Source organism: Prionailurus bengalensis, chromosome B3 (assembly GCF_016509475.1).
Source record: "Prionailurus bengalensis isolate Pbe53 chromosome B3, Fcat_Pben_1.1_paternal_pri, whole genome shotgun sequence".
Taxonomy (NCBI): Eukaryota; Metazoa; Chordata; class Mammalia; order Carnivora; family Felidae; genus Prionailurus; species Prionailurus bengalensis.
The window spans coordinates 100828180-100853024 of NC_057355.1; the positions used below are offsets into that span (position 1 = coordinate 100828180).

The 24845-nt window shown below is 37.8% G+C and overlaps 1 protein-coding gene across 3 annotated transcripts in view; it reads right to left on the minus strand.

Annotated features, from left to right (window-relative positions):
• The window catches only part of TXNDC16 (thioredoxin domain containing 16), a 143108-nt gene that overhangs the window by 87593 nt on the left and 30670 nt on the right, over positions 1-24845 (minus strand). For all 3 annotated transcript variants that reach the window (XM_043556159.1, XM_043556158.1, XM_043556160.1), the window contains exon 7: positions 6400-6521. In XM_043556159.1, coding sequence (XP_043412094.1) covers positions 6400-6521 — 122 coding nt within the window. The remainder of the gene's footprint in view (positions 1-6399; positions 6522-24845) is intronic.

The following is a 24845-nucleotide window of genomic DNA, read 5'->3' on the forward strand; positions in this document are numbered from 1 at the left end:
GTGCCCTCCTCAATGCCCATCACCCATTTTCCCCTCCCCCGCCCCCCATCAACCTCCAGTTTGTTCTCTATATTTCAGAGTCTCTTATGATTTGCCTCCCTTCCTCTCTGTTTATAACTATTTTTTCCTCTTCCCTTCCCCCATGGTCTTCTGTTAAGTTTCTCAAGTTCCACATATGAGTGAAAACATATGATATCTATCTTTCTCTGACTTATTTCACTTAGCATAATACCTTCCAGTTCCATCCACGTTGCTGCAAATGGCCAGACTTCATTCTTTCTCATTGCCAAGTAGTATTCCATTGCGTGTGTGTGTGTGTATGTATGTATGTATGTATATGTATGTGTGTGTGTATATATATATATATCACATATGTATATCACATATATATCACATATATATATCACATATGTATATGTATGTGTGTGTGATATATATATATATATCACATCTTCTTTATCCATTCATCAGTTGATGGACATTTGGGCTCTTTCCATAATTTGGCTATGGTTGAAAGTGCTGCTACAATACTGGGGTACATGTGCCCCTATGAATCAGCACTCCTGTATCCTTTGGATAAATTCCTAGTAGTGCTATTCCTGGGTCATAGGGTAGTTCTATTTTTAATTTTTTGAGGAACCTCCATACTGTTTTCCAGATTGGCTGCACCAGTTTGCATTCCCACCAACAGTGCAAGAGGGTTCCCGTTTCTCCACATCCTCGCCAGCGTCTGTTGTTTCCTGAGTTGTTAATTTTAACCACTCTGACCAGTGTGAGCTGGTTATCTCAGTGGGGTTTTGATTTGTATTTCCCTAACGATGAGTGAGGTTGAGCATCTTTTCATGTGCCTGTTGGCCATCTGGATATCTTCTTTGGAAAAGTGTGTCTATTCAGGTCTTCTGCCCATTTCTTCACTGAATTGTTTTTCAGGTGCTGAGTTTGGTTAAGTTCTTTATAGATTTTTTTATACTAACCCTTTATATGATATGTCATTTGCAAATATCTTTTCCCATTCCATCTGTTGCCTTTTAGTTTTGTTGACTGTTTCCTTTGCAGTGCAGAAGTTTATCTTGATGAGGTCCCAGTAGTTCATTTTTGCTTTCAATTCCCTTGCCTTTGGAGATGTATCGAGTAAGAAATTGCTGCGGCTGAGATCAAAGAGGTTGTTGCCTGCGTTCTCCTCTGGGGTTTGATGGTTTCCTGTCTCACATTTAGGTCCTTCATCCATTTTGAGTTTATTTTTGTGTATGGTGTAAGAAAGTGGTCCAGTTTCATTCTTCTGCATGTTGCTGTCCAGTTCTCCCAGCACCATTTACTAAAGTGACTGTCTTTTTTCCATTGGATACTCTTTCCTGCTTTGTCAAAGATTAGCTGGCCATACATTTATGGATCCATTTCTAGGTTCTCTATTCTATTCCATTGATCTATGTGTCTGTTTTTGTGCCAATACCATACTGTCTTGATGATTACAGCTTTGTAGTAGAGGCTAAAGTCCAAGATTGTGATGCCTCCTGCTTTGGTTTTCTTTTTTCAAGATTACTTTGGTTATTTGGGGTCTTTTGTGGTTCCATACAAATTTTAGGATTGTTTGTTCTAGCTTTGAGAAGGCTGCTGGTGCAATTTTGATTGGGATTGCATTGAATGTGTATATTGCTTTGGGTAGTACTTACATTTTAACAATACTTATCCTTCCAATCCATGAGCATGGAATGTTTTTTCATTTCTTTGTGTCTTCTTCAATTTCCTTCATAAGCTTTCTATAGTTTCCAGCACATAGATCTTTTAAATCTTTGGTTATGTTTATTCCTAGGTATGTTATGGTTCTTGGTGCAATTGTCAATGGGCCAGTTTCTTTATTTCTCTTTCTGTTGCTTCATTATTGGTGCATAGAAATGCAACCGATTTCTGTACATTGATTTTGTACCCTGCAACTTTGCTGAATTCATGTATCAGTTCTAGCAGTCTGATGGTGGAGTCTTTCAGGTTTTCAGGTAGAGTATCATGTTGTCTGTGAAAAGTGAAAGTTTGACTTCTCTGCCGATTTTGAGGTCTTTTATTTCATTTTGTTGTCTGATTGCTGATGCTAGGACATCCAACACTATGTTAAACAACAGTGGTGAGAGTGATATCCCTGTCATGTTCCTGATCTCAGGGGGAAAGCTCTCAGTTCTTCCCCATTGAGGATGATATTAGCTGTGGGCTTTTCACATATGTCTTCTATGATGTTTAGGTATGTTCCTTCTATCCCGACTTTCTTGAGGGTTTTTATTAAGAAAGGATGCTGTATTTTGTCAAATACTTACTCTGCATCTATTGACAGGATCACATGGTTCTTACCCTTTCTTTTATTAATGTGATGTATCACACTGATTTGCAAATATTGAACCAGCCCTGCAGCCCAGGAATGAATCCCACTTGATCATGGTGAATAATTCTTTTTATATGCTGTTGAATTCAACTTGCTAGTATCTTGTTGAGAATTTTTGCATCCATTCTCGTCAGGGATATTGGCCTGTAATTCTCCTTTTTAGTGGGGTCTCTGTCTGGTTTGGGAATCAAGGTAATGCTGGCTTCATAGAATGAGCCTGGAAGCTTTCCTTCCATTTCTATTTTTTTGGAACAGATTGAGAAGAATAGGTATTAACTTTGCTTTAAATGTCTGGTAGAATTACCCCTGGGAAGCCATCTGTCCCGGGACTCTGGGAGATTTTTGATAACTGATTCAATTTCTTCACTAGTTATGGGTCTGTTACCCACATCTTCTTAACTGTTTTGCTCCCTTGCTCCCATTCTCTACCACCTTCCTGTGAGAGGATATAGGAAATACACATTTTGCAAACTTACACTTCTGAAAGGGTCCTTATTCTATACTGTAACTAACTGTAGTTGTCTGCATATTGAATTCTAGGTTCAAGTAATTTCCCCTAAGAATTTCGATAGCATCGCTCCATTTTCTTCAGTTTCTAGGGCTGCAACTAAGAGGACAAATGCCATTCTGATGCTTAATCCTTTAAATGTATACACTCTTTCATTATTTCTGGAACATTTTAGAACAGTGTTAGTTCCCAATATTCTGAAACTGCATAATAAGATGCTTTGGTGTGGCAAAGCATTCATCCATTCATCCATTACGCTGGGATTCAGTGAGCCCTTTCAGTTTGGAAGCTCAAATCCTTCAGTTCTGGGAAATATTTTCAAAGTATTTATTTGAAATATTTCTTCCTTTTCATTTCATTTTCCCTTTTTTTCCTCACTGCCATTTCCAGGCAGTCATCTTCTTCTTCCCCGTGGATCTTCTACCATTTGAGTCAATTATCATCAGAGTATTCCCCTCACCATTCTGCCTTTGAGTGGTAGATGACCACCCCACCCAGAGACAACTCCCCTCATTACATACACACACACACACATACACACACACACACACACACACACACACACAAAATTGGCTTCTGTCACACTGTTACTCTCTCCAATACTACTCCCATTATAATCCTTTGTGATTTTATTATCCCCATAGATGATCCTTGCAAAATCCTAGCCTCTTAGTCTTTGGTCTTCTCTAGACACTTCAGTGATCTCTCTTCAAATCTACCTTAACCACTCACTGCTATGATCTTACTCCAGGCCTTGTAATAACCCAATCACTGCAAACCCCTCCAAAATCTCAGTGTCTAGCATCCCCAGCACTACCTCTTCCCTCCATAAATACACACACCCCTCCATCTCAAAGTTACTCTGTCTAGTACATAATCCTCCAGGAACTACAGTCTTACCATTTTCACTGTCCTTCACTCCTTCAAGTCTTCTCTTCCCTCTTAACCCAGCTTACATTCCATGGTCAGTCTTTATATAATCACTCCCCTGCCTGTCTGGCTAAAACACAATCCAGGTTAAATCAGCCACTCTGCCTATTCTGTACTTACACCTATAAAAGTAAACATGGCTGGAGGGGGCAAAAACCAAAAAACCTGTAAGCATCACCATAATACTGATCTCACTTTAGATTACTGATATCAACTCTTATTGCTGCCTAGCAACCATTCTTTATTTTCAGGCCTTCTAAAACAACTATTTAATCTCTTCTCTCCTCAAGCTATCTGATGATTTTATTTCTAGTTCACTGAGAAAACACAGCCAATTAAAAAAGCAAAACCAAAGAAACTTCCATAAGCATTATATTTATCTACCCACTTAAAATTGAGGCCCATATTCTTTGTCTTCCCTCCTTTTACCACAGATGAATTTTCTGTGCTCCCAACAAAGAACCAACCCTCCCCTCATTCACTAGATTCAATCCCCTCTTGTCTACTCAGAGATGTTGCTTCAGTAATTCTCCCCACTTTTTCCTCCATGCTGTATTTACCCCTTCCTACTGGATCTTTCTTGTCAACATACAAATATGTTTCTTAAGAAATTCTTCACTTGACCCACATACTCTTCCAACCACTGCCCCATTTTTCGAGAAATTTCTCTAATGAGTCTCCATATTCACAGTCTCCAGTTGCTTTCTACCTATTCTCTTGTATCCCCATTAGGCATTTACCCTTAGCACTCTACAGAAACTTGTCAAGGTCACTAACAAATTCCATACTAAGAATGGCCAATAGGCAGCTCTTAAGTAACCCTTCAGCATCATTGACACAACTGTTGCTATCTCTTCCTCAAGATCTTATCTTTGCTTACAGGGCATCTCTACTACACAGTCCATTCCTTCCCTTTACTGGTTCCTTCTCACTTCAGTGACCTGTAAATGTTGACAGATCTAAACAGTTCAGTCTTCTCTTTTCCATCTAGGATCATTTGCTTTGTGATCTCTTCTGGTCTCACAACTTTATCTCCCAAATTTATAACCCTAGTGTATATCTCTACCATCAAATGCAGATTAGTAATATCCAGCTACCTTGCTGATATCTCTTCTTGGGCGTATAAAGGGTATTTCACAAGCATGATGTCCAAAAAGTCTAGAGCTTCCTCTCCAAACTATTTCCAATCTTCCCCACCTCAGTTATCAGCAATTTCACCTTTAAAGTAACTCAGGCTAAAACCCCAGAGCCACCCTTGTCACTGCTATATCTCCCTCACTCGGAATCTAATATGTCAGAAAATTCAGTTAGTCCTACATCCAAAATACTGCTAGAATTCAAATTTATTGCCACCTCCACTGCTCACACCCTGGTCCAAGCCACCCACCATCATCTTTTGCCTGCCTTATTGGAATAACTACCTAATTTTCCTTCCTTATTCTACTGTTGCTACTTCCAGTCTATTCCAAACATAGAAGTCAGATTGATCCTGTTAAAATATACATCAGGGAGTTCTGGTTCCACTGTAGCAATGTAAACCCTCTCTAGCTCATCCCTCTCACTGAGGACAAATAAAAACTATGAACAGTAACCTGAAAACCCTGAAATGTAAACAAAAACAGGCTGACTGTAGAGTATTATTTTACAAGTATATTAAATTCAGTGGCATGCTATGTAGCCATCAAGCTTTATGTTGATAAAAATTGTGATTTCCAGGGTGCCTGCGTGGCTTAGTCAGTTGAGCAGCTGACTTTGGCTCAGGTCATTATCTCACAGTTTGTGGGTTCGAGCGCCACATCAGGCTCTCTGCTGTTAGCGCAGAACCCACTTTGGATCCTCCGTTCCCCTCTCTCTTTGCCCCTCCCTCTTTCTCTCTCTCTCTCTCTCTCTCTCTCTCTCTCTCAAAAATAAACATTTTTTAAACAGTGATTTACAATAAATGATTTTATTTCCTAGAGCATATGTGATTTTTAAAATATCTTTAACATTTTATATTAACATGATCAAGTTACAACCATTAACAAATAAAAGTCCTGAAAGCATAACTATACTTTGTTCATGTTTATAAACTTCTTTACTACAAAATTATATATTAATGCTCAAGATGATGCTGTTAGAACTATACATTTTTTTTTAAATCAGGAAAAAGTCATAAATGGTATATATTAAAAAATAAAAGCATTTAGTCAACATTTATCAAATACTATAGACTACTATACCAGGTACCATGAGGACTATAAGGAAATAAAAATAGTAATTAACACTTCCAGAACACTACTATACGCCAGGAAATATTTTAATTATTTGAATTCATTTGGTCCTCACAATAACACTAAAAGGTAGGCACAAATTATTTTCACCATTTTACTGATTAAAAAGCCTAAAGTTACATTAAGTTGTCCAAGGTCATACTGTAAGTTGTCGGGACAGGGTATCTAACCTAGGCAATCTGGCTCCAGGGTTTTTTTCAACCACGATACTATGCTGCTTGTTTAAAGAAAGAAAACATACTAGTAAGGATGTCATTTTAAGTCCTTCAACATTCTCAGAGAAGTGTAGAGGCACAACAAAGATTAAAAGAAAAGCTCAATACCTGGTGTTCCGATGGCTCTTACATATGAGAATGCAATGTTTGCTTTTCCTTTCAGGGAATTTTCTATGTTCTGTAGGTCTTCCAGGGTGGTAATATATTTTACTTCATTAAAAAGAAGAGCACTGAAATAAACAGAGATGTAATTTGTAGAAAAATCTGATATATAGTTATCTAACATATATTTTGAGTAAGTTAAAGAACCTAATCAAAAAAAGAAACTTAAGTCTTTTGAACAAATTATCAGTAGTAAGAACCTAAGCATTTTAATACTGATTTAAAATCACTCAATCATTTGTCTGTCACTGTGAACATCAACCAGGAACAGTTGTGAGAAATGGTGCTCATTCTCCACCCAAACCACCTTAATATATTTAAGTTGTATTCACTAACATCCCACTCTGGTCAAAGAATCCCTTACAAATCTCTAAGCCTTGAACACATTTCAGCCCTTTACACATCTAAACTGAAGGTTTCTTTTCAGAGAGTATAAGGCTCTGCATGACCTACTTCTCCCAACTCTGTACTGTTTTACCATTCCTCAGGTCTACATACTTTTGGCACACCTGAGGGCCCTTGCACACACAATTCTTGTTGCTGAAGACTATTCCCTCTGCTCCTTCTCACATATCTGGTCTCAGTTTAAATATCATTGCCTCAAAGAAACCATCCCTGTTGGTGCTATGTAAGTAGGTCTGTAGCATTTTCTCTTTAATTTACATTATCTGATCCTTCCTAGTTCTTATCGCAATTTATAATTGCTTATATATTTATTTACTTGCTTATCCCTGCCTTTCTTATTGAACTGTTTCCTTCTTTCATCAGGACCTTGCATATTTTATCACTATATCCACAATAACTTAGAATAGAACATAGTACACTAAGTAAACAATATTTGTTGAATGCATGAAAGAAAAAACAAGGTGGGAATTATTTATTCTCATTCATTTGAAGAAGTGCAAATCCAAAACAGAAAAAGAGCTTACTTACTCAAAAATACATTTATGGAATTGAGGAGCCAGGAACAGAATATAAAACAGGTCTCTTCATTCCTAATTCAATGATCTTTCCACTTGACCATAATTCTTCCAAATCATCTTTTCAGTGTATAGATCAGACTAATTAGTCACATTTCTTCATCCAAAAGAATCTCCTTTTTAAATTTTCCAGTTCTGTATAAATTATCCATAGCAACTCATTCCACTTAATCCCCGTGTGTGTGTGTGTGTGTGTGTGTGTGTGTATTTTTGTTAGGCTAAACTTAAAGAATTTTTTTAAATTGTCCCATGTTCATGTACTTATAAACTATTTCCAATAGATTAGTCAACCATGGTTTCTTCTTAAGGAAAACATGGTACTTTCTGCTTACACAACAGTTCTCAAACTTTTTGGTCTCAGGATACTTTTGTACCTTTAAAAATCACTGAGCCCCTCAAAGAGCTTTTGTTTATGTAGGTTATATCTATTTATAGTAATTAAATTATAAATTAAATAGAAGTTAAAATAGAAATTAAAACAGCAATTTAAAAATATTTGTTATTTATTGTAAAAATAATAAACACCACTGCATAGTAACACTTTATTTTAAAATAACTAAATTTTCCAAAACAAAAGAAAAAGTTGGTGATAAGAGTAGCATTGTTTTACATTTTTGCAAATCTCTTTAATATCTGGATTAACATAAGACAGCTGGATTCCCATATCTGCTTTTTCACTCAATCTGTTGTGACATCATACAGTATATCATATAGACTCTGAAAACTGAATTCATAAGAGAATGAAAATGAAAAATGCAAATAATGTCTTAGTATTATTATAAAACTATTACTTTATGCGTACCCTGAAGTAAGTACCCTAAATTACACTGGCTTACATCTACATTATAGATTTCTTCAATTTTTAAATTTTTTTTTTAACATTTACTTATTTTTGAGACAGAGAGAGACAGAGCATGAACGGGGGAAGGTCAGAGAGAGAGGGAGACACAGAATCTGAAACAGGCTCCAGGCTCTGAGCAGTCAGTACAGAGCCCGACGCGGGGCTCGAACTCACATACCGCGAGATCGTGACCTGAGCCGAAGTCGGACGCTTAACCGAATGAGCCACCCAGGCGCCCCAATTTCTTCAATTTTTTAAAAGAAATGTAAAACTTGATATTCTGTAATTGCCAGGGCTCTTTGTTGTTTTTTTTTTTTTAATTTTTACAGTTTTTTAAAGTTTATTTATTTATTTTGAGAGACAGAGAGAGAGTATGAGTGGGGGGAAGGGGCAGAGAGGGAGAATCCCAAGCAGGCTCCACACACTCAGTGCAGAGCCCCTGTGGGGCTCAAATTCACAAAACCATGAGCCACCCAGGCTTCCCTCTTGTTTTGTCTTTAAAAGAAATATTTACAAGGCATTACTCACTATATGCTAGATATTTTCAAGTTTTCATTTAAATTTAAATCCTCAATGGCATTATTTAAATATTATTTATTACACACACACATACACGCACACACATGAACACACACAAAAAACAGTTTGAGGGATTAAGTAACTTGTGGAGGTCATAGTGACAGTCACTGGTAGAGCTGAGATTCAAACTCAGGTCTTCTGGCACTAAGGCCAAACTGTGCTATTATTGACCACTCATAAATGGGAAACCAGGTGAAAAGGGAGGTATCTAATGAATAGTAAGGGAGTCTTGGTGGCAATTTGGGTTTTTTGCTGCTTATACATTTTAGCTAGCCTGTCCAGAATTACCTTTGAGACATTTCAGTCTGTGGGGAGGTGCCATCTAGTGAACTTAACTGAGCTACCATGGAAACTGTAAGCCTGGAAATTACATCTGCCCATTCACCCTTATTGCTCTAGCAACTCTAATCCATTTGCTTCAAAAACCGTATCTGGGAGTAGAAATCCCCCTAACCTTGCTTCTCAACAAAACTGGCAACTATAAATTAACAAAAGTCAACATTTGGGGGGCACCTACCACATGTCAGGCATAGTACTAAGCACTCCATGGTAATGGTAATTTTATCAGTTTGGGAACTGACCAGCTCTGAACTCCTCTCTTTTGCTTTGGGGATTTCCAGTTTTCTATGTATTCAAGTCCCTCCCACGCACACACATCAAAAGTTAATGATGTCATAAACTTGCTCTTCTAGGCTTCCTGCTGCAAGGCATGCCATAAGACCCAGGATCACTTACCTAACATTCTGGACCAGAAGCCAGTGATGTAAAGTATACGGGACAGTATAGAATTATTTCAAGAGGCAACATAGCAACAGTCAGCTTTAAATGACAGGGGCGCCTGGGTGGCTCAGTCAGTTAAACATCTGAGTCTTGATTTCGGCTCAGGTCATGATCTCCCAGTTCATGGGATCAAGCCCCACGTCAGGCACTGTGCTGAAAGTGCAAAGCCTGCTCAGGATTCTCCCTTTCTCTCTGCCCCTCCTTGCTGGTGCTTTCTCTCTCCCACTCAAAATTAATAAACCTTTTTTAAAAATGTTAAAAGCAGGAATGACAACAGTATCAATGACAGCCCCAGCACAGGTGACACAGGCTGTGGCATCTGACACTCAGCAGTAATGCAGCAGGTCATCCCCAGACTAGTTGTGTATCATGCTTTGACTATAATTTAGAGCCGTATTAAGTCTGAGTTCAGTTCTCCAGCCCTTCTAGTGAGCCTGAGATTTCCTATATCCACTCCAAATCCTTTTCTGCTTAAGCCAGTCAGACCCAGATTCAGAGGCTTATAACTAAAAACACTCAGAAATGCACTCAGTCTTGCTTAATTTTCATAGCAACCATCTGAGATCAGTACTATCATTAACTCCATTTTGCAGATAAGGTCATGGGGCTTAGAGAGGTTACCTTGCCTAATGTCCCAAAGCTCATTAAGTAGTCATTATCCATGAGATAATAATAACCAAAACTAATGACATTCATAATCTAATGATCTCCATGATTGTTTCCCAGTGGCTTCCTAACTTTAATAAGTTTTTAATGTTAATTTCCAGAATATGGGGACATCGAAGGATCTCTAGGATCCATGCATAAGCCTGTGCTCTTTCATTCAAGTCACAAAGAGGAGAAAACTGACAGAAATGGGTAAAAGGAAAAGTCTGTCTTGGCATTTCCTTGTTTAATGATGGGGTAAAACAGCCTGGGGTTGCTCTGACCTGGGCGCTCTCCCTGCTCTAGAAAGGCATTCCTTTTGCTTGGCATTCTTTTCCGGACACCCTCCTATCACAACCATTGGGTACATAAGATATATAACCCAGAACTGAATGGGTGTCAAAAAAAAGAAAGAAAGAAAGAAAGAAAGAAAAACTGAAGAGTCTATTTGACCCTGCTTTTGGAGCAGCAGGCATTCAGCCTTTTTTTTGGAAAAAAGACTATTTTTACATTATGTTTCTGTCATTACTCAGATTCTAAAATGCCAGTAAAAAAGGGAATATTCTCTTCTACTTTCCCATACCAAAATCCCTGTGACAAAAAAAAAAAAAAATTTTTTTTTTTTTTAAAGAAAAGAGGGGCGCCTGGGTGCCTCAGTTGGTTAAGTATCTGACTCTCGATTTTGGCCCAGGTCATGATCCCCCGGTTGATGAGTTCCAGACCCGCATCAGACTCCCTGCTGACAGCATGGAGTCTGCTTGTGATTCTCTCTCTCTCTCTCTCTCTCTCTGCCCCTTCAGTGCACACTTTCTGTCTCAAAATAAATGAACTTTAATAAAAAAAGAAAAAAGAAAAAAGAGAGGAGGAGGGGAAGGAGGGAAAACAACACAGGGAGAAGAACAAATTATACAACCTTCTAATCCTCATTTGAGATTATAGTGCCTTAATCTCCTATACCTCACTTGACCTCCCTCACACTGGTTAGATACATGATATTCTCAATCAACAAATAAATATTAGTTGCTACTTTAACTTTATTTTTCTAAATATTACCCCTTTTCATCCAAAAACTGGGAGTAAAATTTTCCTCATGTAATTATCAAACCACTGAATTCCACGAGATTTAACTATGTATATTTTAGAAACCATGGCTAAGAACTTCTACAATATAAATCCCAATACTCATTCTTAATATAAGTTGTATTTATTTTGCAAATTGGTATCATTTTCCATATGGTTCAAAACACAAGGAACCAAAAAGTTAACAGTCTACCAACAACACCTTCCCCCAATCCCAGCTCCCCCATTCCATTCCTGTCAACCTGTATTATCAGTTTCCTGCGAACCTTCAGTATCTGTGCCATATACATATAAGCCATAAACATATATTTATATATGCCCCTTTTAGAAGACAATCCTCCCTGGATTTCTCAGTGTTCCTACACAGTCCAAGTCTCCTGCAGATGAAACCTGCCTGGCAGGATATGACGTTGGAAACTGTCTCCTCAGCACCTTCTAAGCTAGTCTCCTTTCCTTAGAAGCCATCAGCTCCCATTCAAAGAGCTATAAAACCTTTCCTATCTTCCCTGGAGCCAAAGAGAAAAATTTAGGGACAGAAACCTCCTTCTCCTGCCCCAGAGAGGATTTGTTAACTTTCAGAGAAAAAGATAAGCCTAGCACTCAATCTCCAGAAGGAAATATTAGATGTTCCAGCTCCTATAGAAGCTCAGAGTCATAATTTCTGAGTTCTCCTCCAAACCTTACTATCAGTACAGGTGTAAGCATATGGTTCTTACTTTACTGCTCTGTGGAGAACTGGGTAGAGGGACTTAGCACTACCATGCTACCCTGGCTGCTATCACTGTTGAGGGGTCTGATTGCTGATTCAGAGGGCTGGTGTTTCTGCAATTATATACCCAAGCAGGGTAACATGTGAGACCCTTCAGAGTTCTGGACTTAATACCTGTTATCTTACACACATGCAGCTGTATGATACTCTAAACACTTGGTTTCTTTGACTTAATACATCCTGAAAAAATCAAGGCAATAAAATTTTAATAGATCAATATGTCAGTATATTTTTAACCAATGATATTTTAGGAATGTTTTAAATATCTTACCAAAAACATACTTAACTGGCAATAAATGGTCTAAAATATAGAATTCTTTAACTATTTTGTGTCAAGCTTACCCTAACTTTATACCTGTTATTCTATTTTTAGATTTTTACTAACTTAATCTTTTTCTCAATTGCAATTTTCCTATATTAAAAGAATAAAAAGTTAGCTAAAACCTTGATCTCTCTTTCTGCCAAAGAAGCAAAGTCAAATATAATAGCAGATCACTGGTCTCAATCAAAACACTCTACATAAAGAACAAATTAAAATGCTTTGAAGAAAAAAATATCATGGTTACACCTTTTTAAAAAGCAAGCCAGGGGCGCCTGGGTGGCGCAGTCGGTTAAGCGTCCGACTTCAGCCAGGTCACGATCTTGCGGTCCGTGAGTTCGAGCCCCGCGTCAGGCTCTGGGCTGATGGCTCAGAGCCTGGAGCCTGCTTCCGATTCTGTGTCTCCCTCTCTCTCTGCCCCTCCCCCGTTCATGCTCTGTCTCTCTCTGTCCCAAAAATAAATAAACGTTGAAAAAAAAGTTTAAAAAAAAAAAAAAGCAAGCCAAATAAAACATATAAATATTCTCAAATGCACATTTTAAGTATATATAAAAGTATTTTTAAGAAATATAAAAACGATCCAAACATTATCCACAAATATTTATTTTTTTTGATTATGAAGTTTTAAGAAGTGTATTTAGGTAAAAAATAACTGACAAGTTAGGGGCACCTGGTTGGCTCAGTTGGTTGAGTGTCTGACTTTGGCTCAGGTCATGATCTCACAGTTGGTGAGTTTGAGCACCATGTCGGGCTCTGTGCTGACAGCTCAGAGCCTGGAGCCTGCTTCAGACTCTGTGTCTCCCTCTCTCTCTGCCCCTCTCCCGCTTGCAAGCGCGCACACGTGCTCTCTCTCTCTCTCTCTCTGCCCCCCCAAAATAAACTTTAAAAAATTTTTTTTAAAAATAACTGACATGTTAATTGAAATTAACATATTTGAATAAATGCCAGTAAGTTTTGGCTCAACACTTTATTGCCTAATAAAATTCTTAACTTAAGCTTAGAAAAATTATTTACATATAACTATATACATACTATATAATATACAATATATACGAATAGCTCTTATGTACATATTTAGTATCAGATAATGCTATCTTAGAAAAAAGATAAAGCTCTTATGTATGTATGTAATATGAAATAACAGTGTCTTAGAAAAAAAACACTCAAGGATATAAACATAAAGAGCTGTTTAGCTCCAGGTAATGGGATTATGAAGCATTTTAGGTGAGATTTTCATGGCTTTCTATATTTCTCATGCATTCTACAATAAAGATATTGTTCCTGTAATCTAACTAGTTTCTTGTTTCAGTCTTTTATTTTAATGTTTATTTGAGAGAGCAAGAGAGTGTGCAGCAAGTGGGGCAGGGGCAGAGAGAGACTGCATGTGAGTGGAGGAGGGTCTGGGAGAGAGGGAGAGAGAGAATCCCAAGTAGGTTCCACACCATCAGCACAGAGCCTGACATGGGGCTCAAACCTACAAACAATGAGATCATGACCTGTGCCAAAACCAACTAAACCACCCAGATGTCCCTCCAGTCTCTCATAAAATAATAAAAATTCAGGAAGATCAAAGGGCACAAATTTAATACACAGAAAACAGTATTCATATATTTATATATATTATACATATAACTATACATTATACTTCTGTATTTCACATATACGTGTATTATACATAGATACACGCCCATAAAATATCAATGTGTGTATGTTAGAAGACAATGAAAGAAAAGAACCCATTTACAACAGAAACTAGAGAGATAAAATATCTAGCAATATACTTAAGTGTCCAGTCATAAATGATGAACGTATTAAAACACTATTGGAGGATAAAAAAGAAAAGCTGAACAAATGGAAAAACATCAGGATCTGGGATGGGAAGATTCATTATAGAGAAGTCAACTGTCCCTAAAATAATTTCTACGAATTTAATATCAGTAGGATTTAGTCAGGGAGGGGAAGAAACCAGACAAGTTAATTTTAAATGTCATATGTAAACAACACAAATAAGCAATTCTAAAAACAGAAATATGAAGGGCCTGGACCGTTCAGGTATTATATTATAAAGGTTCAATTATTAAAGCAATGGTACTGCGATATACAGAAATGAAACAGAAAGTGCAAAAATAGACCTAAATATATATTTATGAGAGTTGAGTATAAAAGGCAACATCTTGAATAATGAAAGATCCACTAATCTCAGTTGTGTTGAGATAATTATGTAGCTACCTGGCTAATATAAAGCTAAATCCATTCCTTATACCATTCACTAAGTTAAATTCCAAACATCAAAGATTTAAACGAAAAACAGAAACCATTATAACACTAAGATAATAAATACAACCATACAAATAAAGCAAAAACAATTTAACGGAGAAAGGATAGCTAAAACAATTGGACATCCACATGCAAACAAATGAAATTAGACGCTGGCTTTACACTTTCACAAGAATAACTCAAATAGATCAGAGATCTAAATGTAAAACATCCAACTATAAAACTTTTGGAAGATAACATAGAAGAAAATCTTGGTGACCTTGTATTTGGCAATGAATTTTTGGATACAACACCAAAAGCACAATCCATGAAAGAAAAAAGTGTTAGGCTGGAATTCATTATTATTAAAAACTTCTGCTTTGGGGAACATGGGTGGCTCAGTTGATTAAGTGTCTGACTTTTTTTTTTCTCTTTTAAAATTTTTATTTAAATTTCAGTTAGTTAACATACAGTGCAATATTGATTTCAGGAGAATTTTTAAACAATTCATCACTTACATACAACACCCAGTGCTCATCATAAGTGCCTTCCTAATACCCATCACCCACCTAGCCCATCCCCACCTCCCTCCCTCCATCAACCTTCAGTCTGTTCGCTATCATTAAGAGTCTCTTATGGTTTGTTTCCCTCTCTCTTATTTCTTTCCACCCCCCTGCCCATATGCTCATCTGTTTTGTTCCCTAAATTTCGCGTCTGTTGTTTGTAAATAATTTATTGTCACGTTAGCTAACATACAGCATATATAGTCTTGGCTTCGGGAGTAGATCCCAATGACTCATCAGTTACATACCACACACAGTACTCATCCCAGCAAGTGCCCTCCTCAATGCCCATCAACCATTTGCCCCACCTCCCCGACCCTCCACCCCCATCAACTCTCAGTTTTCTCTCTGTATTTAACAATCTCTTAGGGTTTGCCTTCCTCTCTGTAACTTATTTTTCCTTCCCTTCCCCTATGTAGGATAAGGATAAGTATTAGGATACTCAAATTCTGCATGAGTGAGAACATATGATATTTGTCTTTTTCTGACTGGCTTATTTCACTTAGCATAATACCCTCCAGTTCCATCCATGTTGTTGCAAAAGGCAAGATTTCAATCTTTTTCATCACCAAGTAGTATTCCATTGTATATATATACCACATCTTATCTATTCATCAGTTGATGGACATAGGGGCTCTTTCCATAACCTGGCTATCAAGCACTGCTATAAACATTGGGGTACATGTGCATCTATGCATCAGCACTACTGTAACCTTTCGATAAATTCTTAGTAGTGCTATTGCAGGGTCATACAGTAATTCTATTTTTAACTTTTTGAGGAACCTCCACAGTTTTCCAGAGCGGCTGCACCAGTCTGCATTCCCACCAAGAGTACAAGAGGGTTCCCCTTTCTCCACATCCTCCCCAGCGTCTGTTGTTTCCTGAGTTGTTAATTTTAGCCACTCTGACTGATGTGGGGTGGTATCTCAGTGGGGTTTTGATTTGTATTTCCCTGATGAGTGAGGTTGAGCATCTTTTCATGTGTCTGTTAGCCATCTGAATATCTTCTTTGGAAAAGTGTCTATTCATGTCTTCTGCCCATTTCTTCACTGGATTATTTGTTTTTCAGGTGGAGTTTGGTAAGTTCTTTATAGATTTTTTATACTAATCCTTTATCCAATATGTCATTTGCAAATATCTTCTCACATTCCGTCTGTTGCCTTTTAGTTTTGTTGATTGTTTCCTTTGCAGTGCAGAAGCTTTTTATCTTGATGGGTCCCAGTAGTTCATTTTTGCTTTTACTTCTCTTGCCTTTGGAGACACGTCAAGTAAGAAATTGCTGTGGCTGAGGTCAAAGAGGTTGTTGGCTGCTTTCTCCTCTAGGGTTTTGATGGTTTCCTGTCTCACATTAAGTCTTTCATCTATTTTATTTTTGTGTATGGTATAAGACAGTGGTCCAGTTTCATTCTTCTGCATGTTGCTGTCTAGTTCTCCCAGCACCATTTGCTAAAGAGACTGTCTTTCTTCCATTGGATACTTTTTCCTGCTTTGTCAAAGATTAGCTGGCCATACATTTGTTTGTCCATTTCTGGGTTCTCTATCCTATTCCATTGGTCTATATGTCTGTTTTTATACTAATACCATACTGTCTTGATGATTACAGCTTTGTAATAGAAGCTAAAGTCCAGGATTGTGATGCCTCCTGCTTTGGTTTTCTTTTTCAATATTACTTTGGCTATTTGGGGTCTTTTGTGGTTCCATACAAATTTTAGGACTGTTTGTTCTAGTTGAGAAGAATGCTGGTGCAATTTTGATTGGGACTGCATTGAATGTGTAGACTGCTTTGGGTATACACATTATATCCAATGTGTATACCCATTATAACAATATTTGTTCTTCTAATCCATGAACGTGGAATGTTTTTTCATTTCTTTGTGTCTCCTTCAATTTTTTTTCATATGCTTTTTATAGTTTTCAGCATACATATCTTTCATCTCTTTGGTTAAGTTTATTCCTAGGTATTTCATGGTTCTTGGTGCAATTGTAAATGGGATCAATTCCTTGATATTTCTTTCTGTTGCTTCTTTATCGGTGTATAGAAATGAAACTGATTTCTGGACATTTATTTTATATCCTGCAACTTTGCTGAATTCATGTATCAGTTCTAGCAGTTTTTTGGTGCAGTCTGTTGAGTATTCCATGTAGAGTATCATGTCATCCGTGGAAAGTGAAGTTTGACTTCTTTGCCAATTTGGATGCTTTTCACTTCATTTTGTTGTCTGACTGCTGATGCTAGGACTTCCAACACTATGTCAAACAGTGGTAAGAGTAGACATCCCTGTCGTGTTCCTGACCTCAGAGTTAAAGCTCTCAGTTTTTCCTCATTAAGCATGATATTAGCTGTGGGCTTTTCATGTATGGCTTCTATGATGTTTAGGTATGTTCCTTCTATCCCGACTTTCTTGAGGGTTTTTATTAAGAAAGGAAGCTGTACTTTGTCAAATACTTACTCTGCATCTATTGACAGGATCATATGGTTCTTACCCTTTCTTCTATTAATGTGATGTATCAATTTGTGAATACTGAACCAACCCTATAGCCCAGGAATGAATTCCACTTGATGGTGGTGAATAATTCTTTTAATATAGTGTTGAATTAAATTTGCTAGTATCTTGTTGAGAATGTTTGCATCCACATTCATCAGGGATATTGGCCTGTAATTCTCCTTTTTAGTGGGTCTCTTTCTGGCTTGGGAATCAAGGTAATGGCGGCTTCATAGAATGAGTTAAGAAGCATTCCTTCTGTTTCTATTTTTTGGAACAGCTTGAGAAGAATAGGTATTAACTCTGCATTGAATGTCTCATAGAATTTCCCTGGGAAGCCATCTGGTCCAGGACTCTTACTTGTTGGGAGATTTTTGATAACCGATTCAATTTCTTCACTGATTATGGGTCTGTTCAAATTTTCTATTTCCTCCTGTTTGAGTTTTGGTAGTGTGTGGGTGTCTAGGAATTTGTCCATTTCTTCCAGATTGTCCAGTTTGTTGGCATATAATTTTTCATAGTATTCTCTAATAATTGTTTGTATTTCTGTGGTGTTGATTGTGATCTCTCTCTCCTCTTTTATTCATGGTTTTATCTATTTGGGTCCTCTCTATTTTCTTTTTGAGAAGTCTGGCTAGGGACTTATCAATTTTACTCTTTCAAAAAAACCAGCTCTTAGACACATCAATCTGTTCTACTGTTTTTGGATTCTATATTATCTGTTCTAATCTTTATTATTTCTCTTCTTCTGCTGGCTTTGGGCTTTTCTTTGCTGCTCTGTTTCTAGTTCCTTTAGGTGTGAGGTTAGGTTCTATACTTGGGATCTTTCTTGCTTGTTGAGATAGGCCTGGATTGCAATGTATTTTCCTCTTAAGACTGTCTTTGCTGCATCCCAAAGGGTTTGGGCTATCATGTGTTCATTTGCTTCCATACATTTTTTAATTTCTTCTTTAATTTCCTGGTTGACCCATTCATTCCTTAGTAGGATGTTCTTTAATCTCGATGTATTTGGAGGCTTTCCAAAGTTTTTCTTGACATTGATTTCAAGTTTCATTGCGTTGTGATCTGAAAATATACATAAATATAAAATATCTCAATCCTTTTATATTTGTTGAGGGCTGTTTTGTGACTCAGTACGCGATCTATTTTGGAAAATGCTCCATGTGCACTCGAGAAGAATGTGTACTCTACTGCTTTTGGATGAAAACTTCTGAATATATCTGCTAAATCCGACTGCTCCAGTGTATCCTTGAAGGCCATTGTTTCCCAATTAATTTTCTGCCTACATGATCTGTCCACTACTATAAGTGGAATATTAAAGCCTTACAGTATTATTATCAATAATTACAGTATTATTGTCAATAAGTTTGCTTATGTTTGTGATTAATTGATTTATATATTCAGGTACCCCATGTTGGGGGCATAAACATTTATAATTGTTAGCTCTATTTGATGGGTAGACCCCTTAATTATTATATCATGACCTTCTTCATTTCTTGTTACAGTCCTTAGTTTAAAATCTAGTTTGTCTGATATATGTATAGCTATCCCAGATTTCTTTTGACTTTCAGTAGCATGCTAGATGGTTCTCCATCCCCTCACTTTCAGTCTGCAGGTGTCTTCAGGCCTAAAATGACTCTCTCGTAGGCAGCATAGAGATGGATCTTTGTTTTTTATCCATTCTGATACCCTATATATTTTTACTGGGGTATTTAGTCTATTTACATTCAGAGTGATTATTGAATAATATGGATTAGTGTCATTATCTGTAGGTTTTGTGCTTGTGGTGATGTCTCTGGTCCTTTGTAGTCTTTGCTGCTTTCCACTCACAGAGCTCCCCCTTAGGAATTCCAGCAGGGCTGATTTAGTGGTCATGAACTGCTTTAGTTTTTGTTTGTCTGGGAAAGCCTTTATTTCTTCTATTCTGAATGACAGCCTTGTTAGATAAAGGATTCTTGGCTGCATATTTTTCCTATTCAGCACATTGAATATCTCCTGCCACTCCCTTATGGCCTGCCAAATTTCAGTAGACAGGTCTGCTACTACCCTTATGTAGGTTAAGGCCCATTTATCCCTAGCTGCTTTCAGAATTCTCTCTTATCTTTGTATTTTGCCAGTTTCATTATGATATGTCATGGTGTTCATCTGTTTTTGAATTTGAAGGGAGTTCTCAGTGCCTCCTGGACTTGGATGTCTGCTTTCTTTCCCAGATTAGGGAAGTTCTCAGCTATAATTTGTTCAAAGAAACCCTCTGCCCTTTTCTTTCTCTCTTCTTCTGGAATTCCTATATATGAATATTATTGCATTTCATTGAATCACTTAGGTCTCTAATTCTCCCCTCATGGTCTAGTAATTTCCTATCCCTCTTTTTCTCAGCTTCATCATTTTCCACAAGCATATGACTGGCTCTGGTCTGGAGAAAGTCATGCAACCCTGAAAACTGATCTTCATTCCTAAGGCTGTTTACAAGGTAGAAACTGGTTCTCTCTGTATTTTTTGTTCCTCAGTCCATCATCCAGAGAGGTTTTTCTCATGTCAAAATACAGTCCCACACTTCCACAGCCTCTCTTTCTCCTCCTTTTGTCTCTCCATCAAAGGGGTTCCCCTGTTCCATGCCTACACTGCCCGTTTTATTTCTCCCAATTTGCAAACATGCACCTCTGTCCCACCAAGCTGTCTCTGCACACCCATGGAGATGTTTCTGTCATTCTGTCGCATGGATTCCTGGAATTCCAAGTGTTTTGACCTCAATAATGTATTTGAGGGACAAGGGAAATTCTGGTTTCCCTACTTTTCTGCCATCGTGACTCTCCTGAATATCAAAGATCCGACTCTTGATTTCAGCTCAGGTCATAATCTCAAAGTCATGGGATTGAGCCCATGACCAAGCCCCACACTGGGCTCCATAGTGGGTGTGAAGCCTGCATAAGATTCTATTTCTCCCTCTCTCTGTGTCCCTCCCCTACTCTTTCTCTCTCTCAAAAACAAACAAATAAACAAAACTCCTACTTTGCAAAAGATATTGCTGAGAGAATGAAAAATAAGCCAAGCCTGGGAGAAAATATTTGTAACAGGTCTGATAAAATATTTGTATTCATATGGGGCGCCTGGGTGGCGCAGTCGGTTAAGCGTCCGACTTCAGCCAGGTCACGATCTCGCGGTCCGTGAGTTCGAGCCCCGCGTCGGGCTCTGGGCTGACGGCTCAGAGCCTGGAGCCAGTTTCCGATTCTGTGTCTCCCTCTCTCTCTGCCCCTCCCCCGTTCATGCTCTGTCTCTCTCTGTCCCAAAAATAAATAAACGTTGAAAAAAAAATTTTTTTTTTTTAAAAATATTTGTATTCATAAAACACAAAAGAACTCTTAAATGGTGTTGGGAAAACTGACAGCTACATGCAAAAGAATAAAACTGGACCATCATCTTATACCATGTACCAAAATAAATTCAAAATGGATTAAAGACTTGAATGTAAGACCTGGAATCACAGAACTCCTAGAAGAAAACATAGTCAGTAAGCTCTTTGATATCTGTCTTTTGGACTAGTCCCCTCAGGCAAAAGCAACAAAAGCTAAAACAAACAAATGGGATTAGATCAAACAAAAAAGCTTTTACACAGCAAAGAATATCATCAGCAAAAGGAAAAGACAACCTACTGAATGGAACAAGATATCTGCAAATCATACATCCAATAAGGAGCTCATATCTAAAATATATAAAAGAACTTATACAACTCAAAATCAAAACAAAAAAACAAAAAAAAAAAACCACTGGAATGCCTGGGTGGCTCAGTCGATTAAGTGTCTGATGTCAGCTCAGGTCATGATCTCACGGTTTGTGGGTTCGAGCCCTGTGTCTGGCTCTGTACTGACAGCTCAGAGCCTGGAGCCTGCTTCAGATTCTGTATCTCCCTCTCTCTCTGCCCCTCCCCTGATGACTGACTCCCAGTCTGTCTTTCTGTCTCTCTCTCAAAAATAAACATTAAAAAAAACCCCAAATAACCCAATTTAAAAATGGGTAGTATACTTGAGTAGACATCTTTCCAAAGAAGACCTACAATCAGGTGCATGAAAAGATGCTCAACATCACTAATGATCAGGGAAATATGACCATCAAAACTACAATATCACCTCACATCTGTCAGACTGGCTATTATCAAAAAGACAACAACAACAAAAAAAAGTGCTCATGAAAATGTGGAGAAAAAGGATCCTTGTAGATTCCTGGTGTGAATGTAAATTGGTACAGCCACTATGGAGAACAGAGGCTCCTCAGAAAGTTAAAAATAGAACTACCAGGGGTGCCTGGGTGGGTCAGTGGGTTAAGCATCCAAATCTCAATTTCAGTTCAGGTCATGATCTTGCAGTTGGTGAGTTCGAGCCCTGTATCAGGCTCTGTTCTAACTGCGGGAAGCCTGCTTGGGATTCTCTGTCTCCCTCTCTCTCTGTCCCTCCTCTATTTACTCTCTATGTCTCTCTCTCCTTCTCTCTAAATAAATATATAAACAGCAAACGTTAAAAAAAAATAGAACTACCATATGATCTAGAAATTCCATCTCTGGGTATTTATCTGAAGGAAACAAAAACACCAATCCAAAAGAATATATGTACTCCTATATTCACTGCAGCATTATTACAGTAGCCAAGATACAGACGCAATCTAAGCGTTTATGGATAGATGAATGGATTTAAAAAAATGTGACACGGGGCGCCTGGGTGGCGCAGTCGGTTAAGCGTCCGACTTCAGCCAGGTCACGATCTCGCGGTCCGTGAGTTCGAGCCCCGCGTCGGGCTCTGGGCTGATGGCTCAGAGCCTGGAGCCTGTTTCCGATTCTGTGTCTCCCTCTCTCTCTGCCCCTCCCCCGTTCATGCTCTGTCTCTCTCTGTCCCAAAAATAAATAATAAAACATTGAAAAAAAATTTTTTTAATAAATAAATAAATGTGACACACACACACACACAATGTAGTATTACTCAGTCATAAAACAGAATGAAATCTTACCATTTGAGACAACATGGATGGACTTAGAGAGTATTATGCTAAGTGAAGTAAATCAGAGAAAGACAAATACCATATGATTTCACTTATATGTGGAATCTAAAAAAAAAACCAAAAGAATAAAACAGACACAAAGGGGTAGGGGTTAAAGGATGGGCAAAATAGGTGAAAGGGATTAAAAAGTACAAACTTCCAGTTGTAAAATAAAGTCATGGAAAGAGAAATTCATTGGTTTGATGAGAATCTGTGAGACCATGAGGTTCTTGATCTGTGCAGAGTATTAATGTGTAACAGCTGCCTATTCTAGGATTTCTCTTGAGGCTGGCAAGTGTCCTGAACCAGTTGCCATTTCTATCTTGCTGGTCTGACAGAGTTGGGAAGGTCCAAGCCTTAGGACCCACTTTCCTTTCTTATCCAATGTTTTCCTGCCAAAACCCTGTGGGCTGATAATTCCCTTGAGGTGGAAAACGGTTTGCATTTACAACTGTAAGTTTACTCATTCTTTTAATTTATGTAAGGTTTTTAAGACAGGACAATTCTTTAAGACAGGACAACAGGGGCGCCTGGGTGGCTCAGTTGGTTAAGCGTCCAACTTCGGTTCAGGTCATGATCTCTCAGTTTGTGAGTTCGAGCCCCGCGTCGGGCTCTGTGCTGACAGATCAGAGCCTGAAGCCTGCTTCGGATTCTGTGTCTCCCTCTCTCTCTGCCCCTCCCCTGCTTGTGCTTTCTCTCTCAAAAATAAATAAACATCAAAAAAAAAAAAAAAAGATAGGACAACAAATTTTGGTTTTCTACTGTCATATGAGAACATTAGGCCCCAGCAACACATCACTAGGTCAGGAAAATAAAGTGCTACAGCAAAAAAAAATAAGTCATGGAGACGTATTGTGTAACATGCTGACAGTAGTCAACAGTATTATAATAACTTTACATGTGACAGGTGGCAATTAGACTCATTGTTGGAATAATTTTGCAACATATAAAAATACCAAATCACCGTAAGGTATGCCAAAAACTAACAGAATATTATATGTCAATTATACTTCAGTAAAAAGATAAAATTAAAAATTAAAAAATAGAGATTCTTGGTTGTCAAAAAGCCACAAATCAACCAAAAGAAAACAACCCAGTTAAAATATGGGCAAAAGATCTAAATAGATACCCCACCAAAAAAAATATATACAGATGGCAAATAAGCATATTGAAACATGCTCAACATCATATGTAATTACAAAATTGCAAATTAAAACAATGAGATACCACAACAATTGGAATGGCTAAAATTTTCTAAAAAGTTGACAATACCAAATGCTGACAAGGATATGGAGCAAGAGGAACCCATTCATTGCAAGTGCTCCTACAAAATAGTACAGCCACTTTGGAAGACAGACTGGCAGTTTCTTACAAAGCTAAACATAATCTTCCCATATGATCTAGAAATCATACCCCTAAGTATTTACCTAAATTAGTTGAAAACATCATCCATTTAAAAAAAGTTACACACCAACATTTACAGAAGCTTTATTCATAAATGCTGAAACAGAATCAACCAAGATGTCTTCAATAGGTGAATGGATAAACAAACAGTGGTATAACTATATGATGGGATACTATTCAGTGATAAAAAGAAATGAGCCATCCAGAAGAAATGGACAGACGTTTCTCTAAAGAAGATATGCAGATGACCAACAAACACATGAAACGATGCTCAACATCATCATTAGAGAAATGCAAATCAAAATGACAGTGAGATATCACCTCACGTCTGCCAGAATGGCTAAAATCAAAAACACAAGAAACAACAAGGATAACAAGGATGACAAGGATGTGGAGAGAAAGGAACCCTTGTGCACGTTGGCAGGAATGCAAACTGGTGCAGCGACTGTTTAAAATTTAAAATAGAACTATCCTACAATCCCGTAATTACACTATTAGGTATTTAGCCAAAGAATACAAAAACACTAGTTCAAAGGGATACATGCACCTCAATGTTTATTGCAGCATTATTTACAACAGCCAAATTATGGAAGCAGCCCAAGTGTCCATCAATAGTTGAATGGAAGAAGAGGTGATATATACATACAATGGAATATCATTCAGCCATA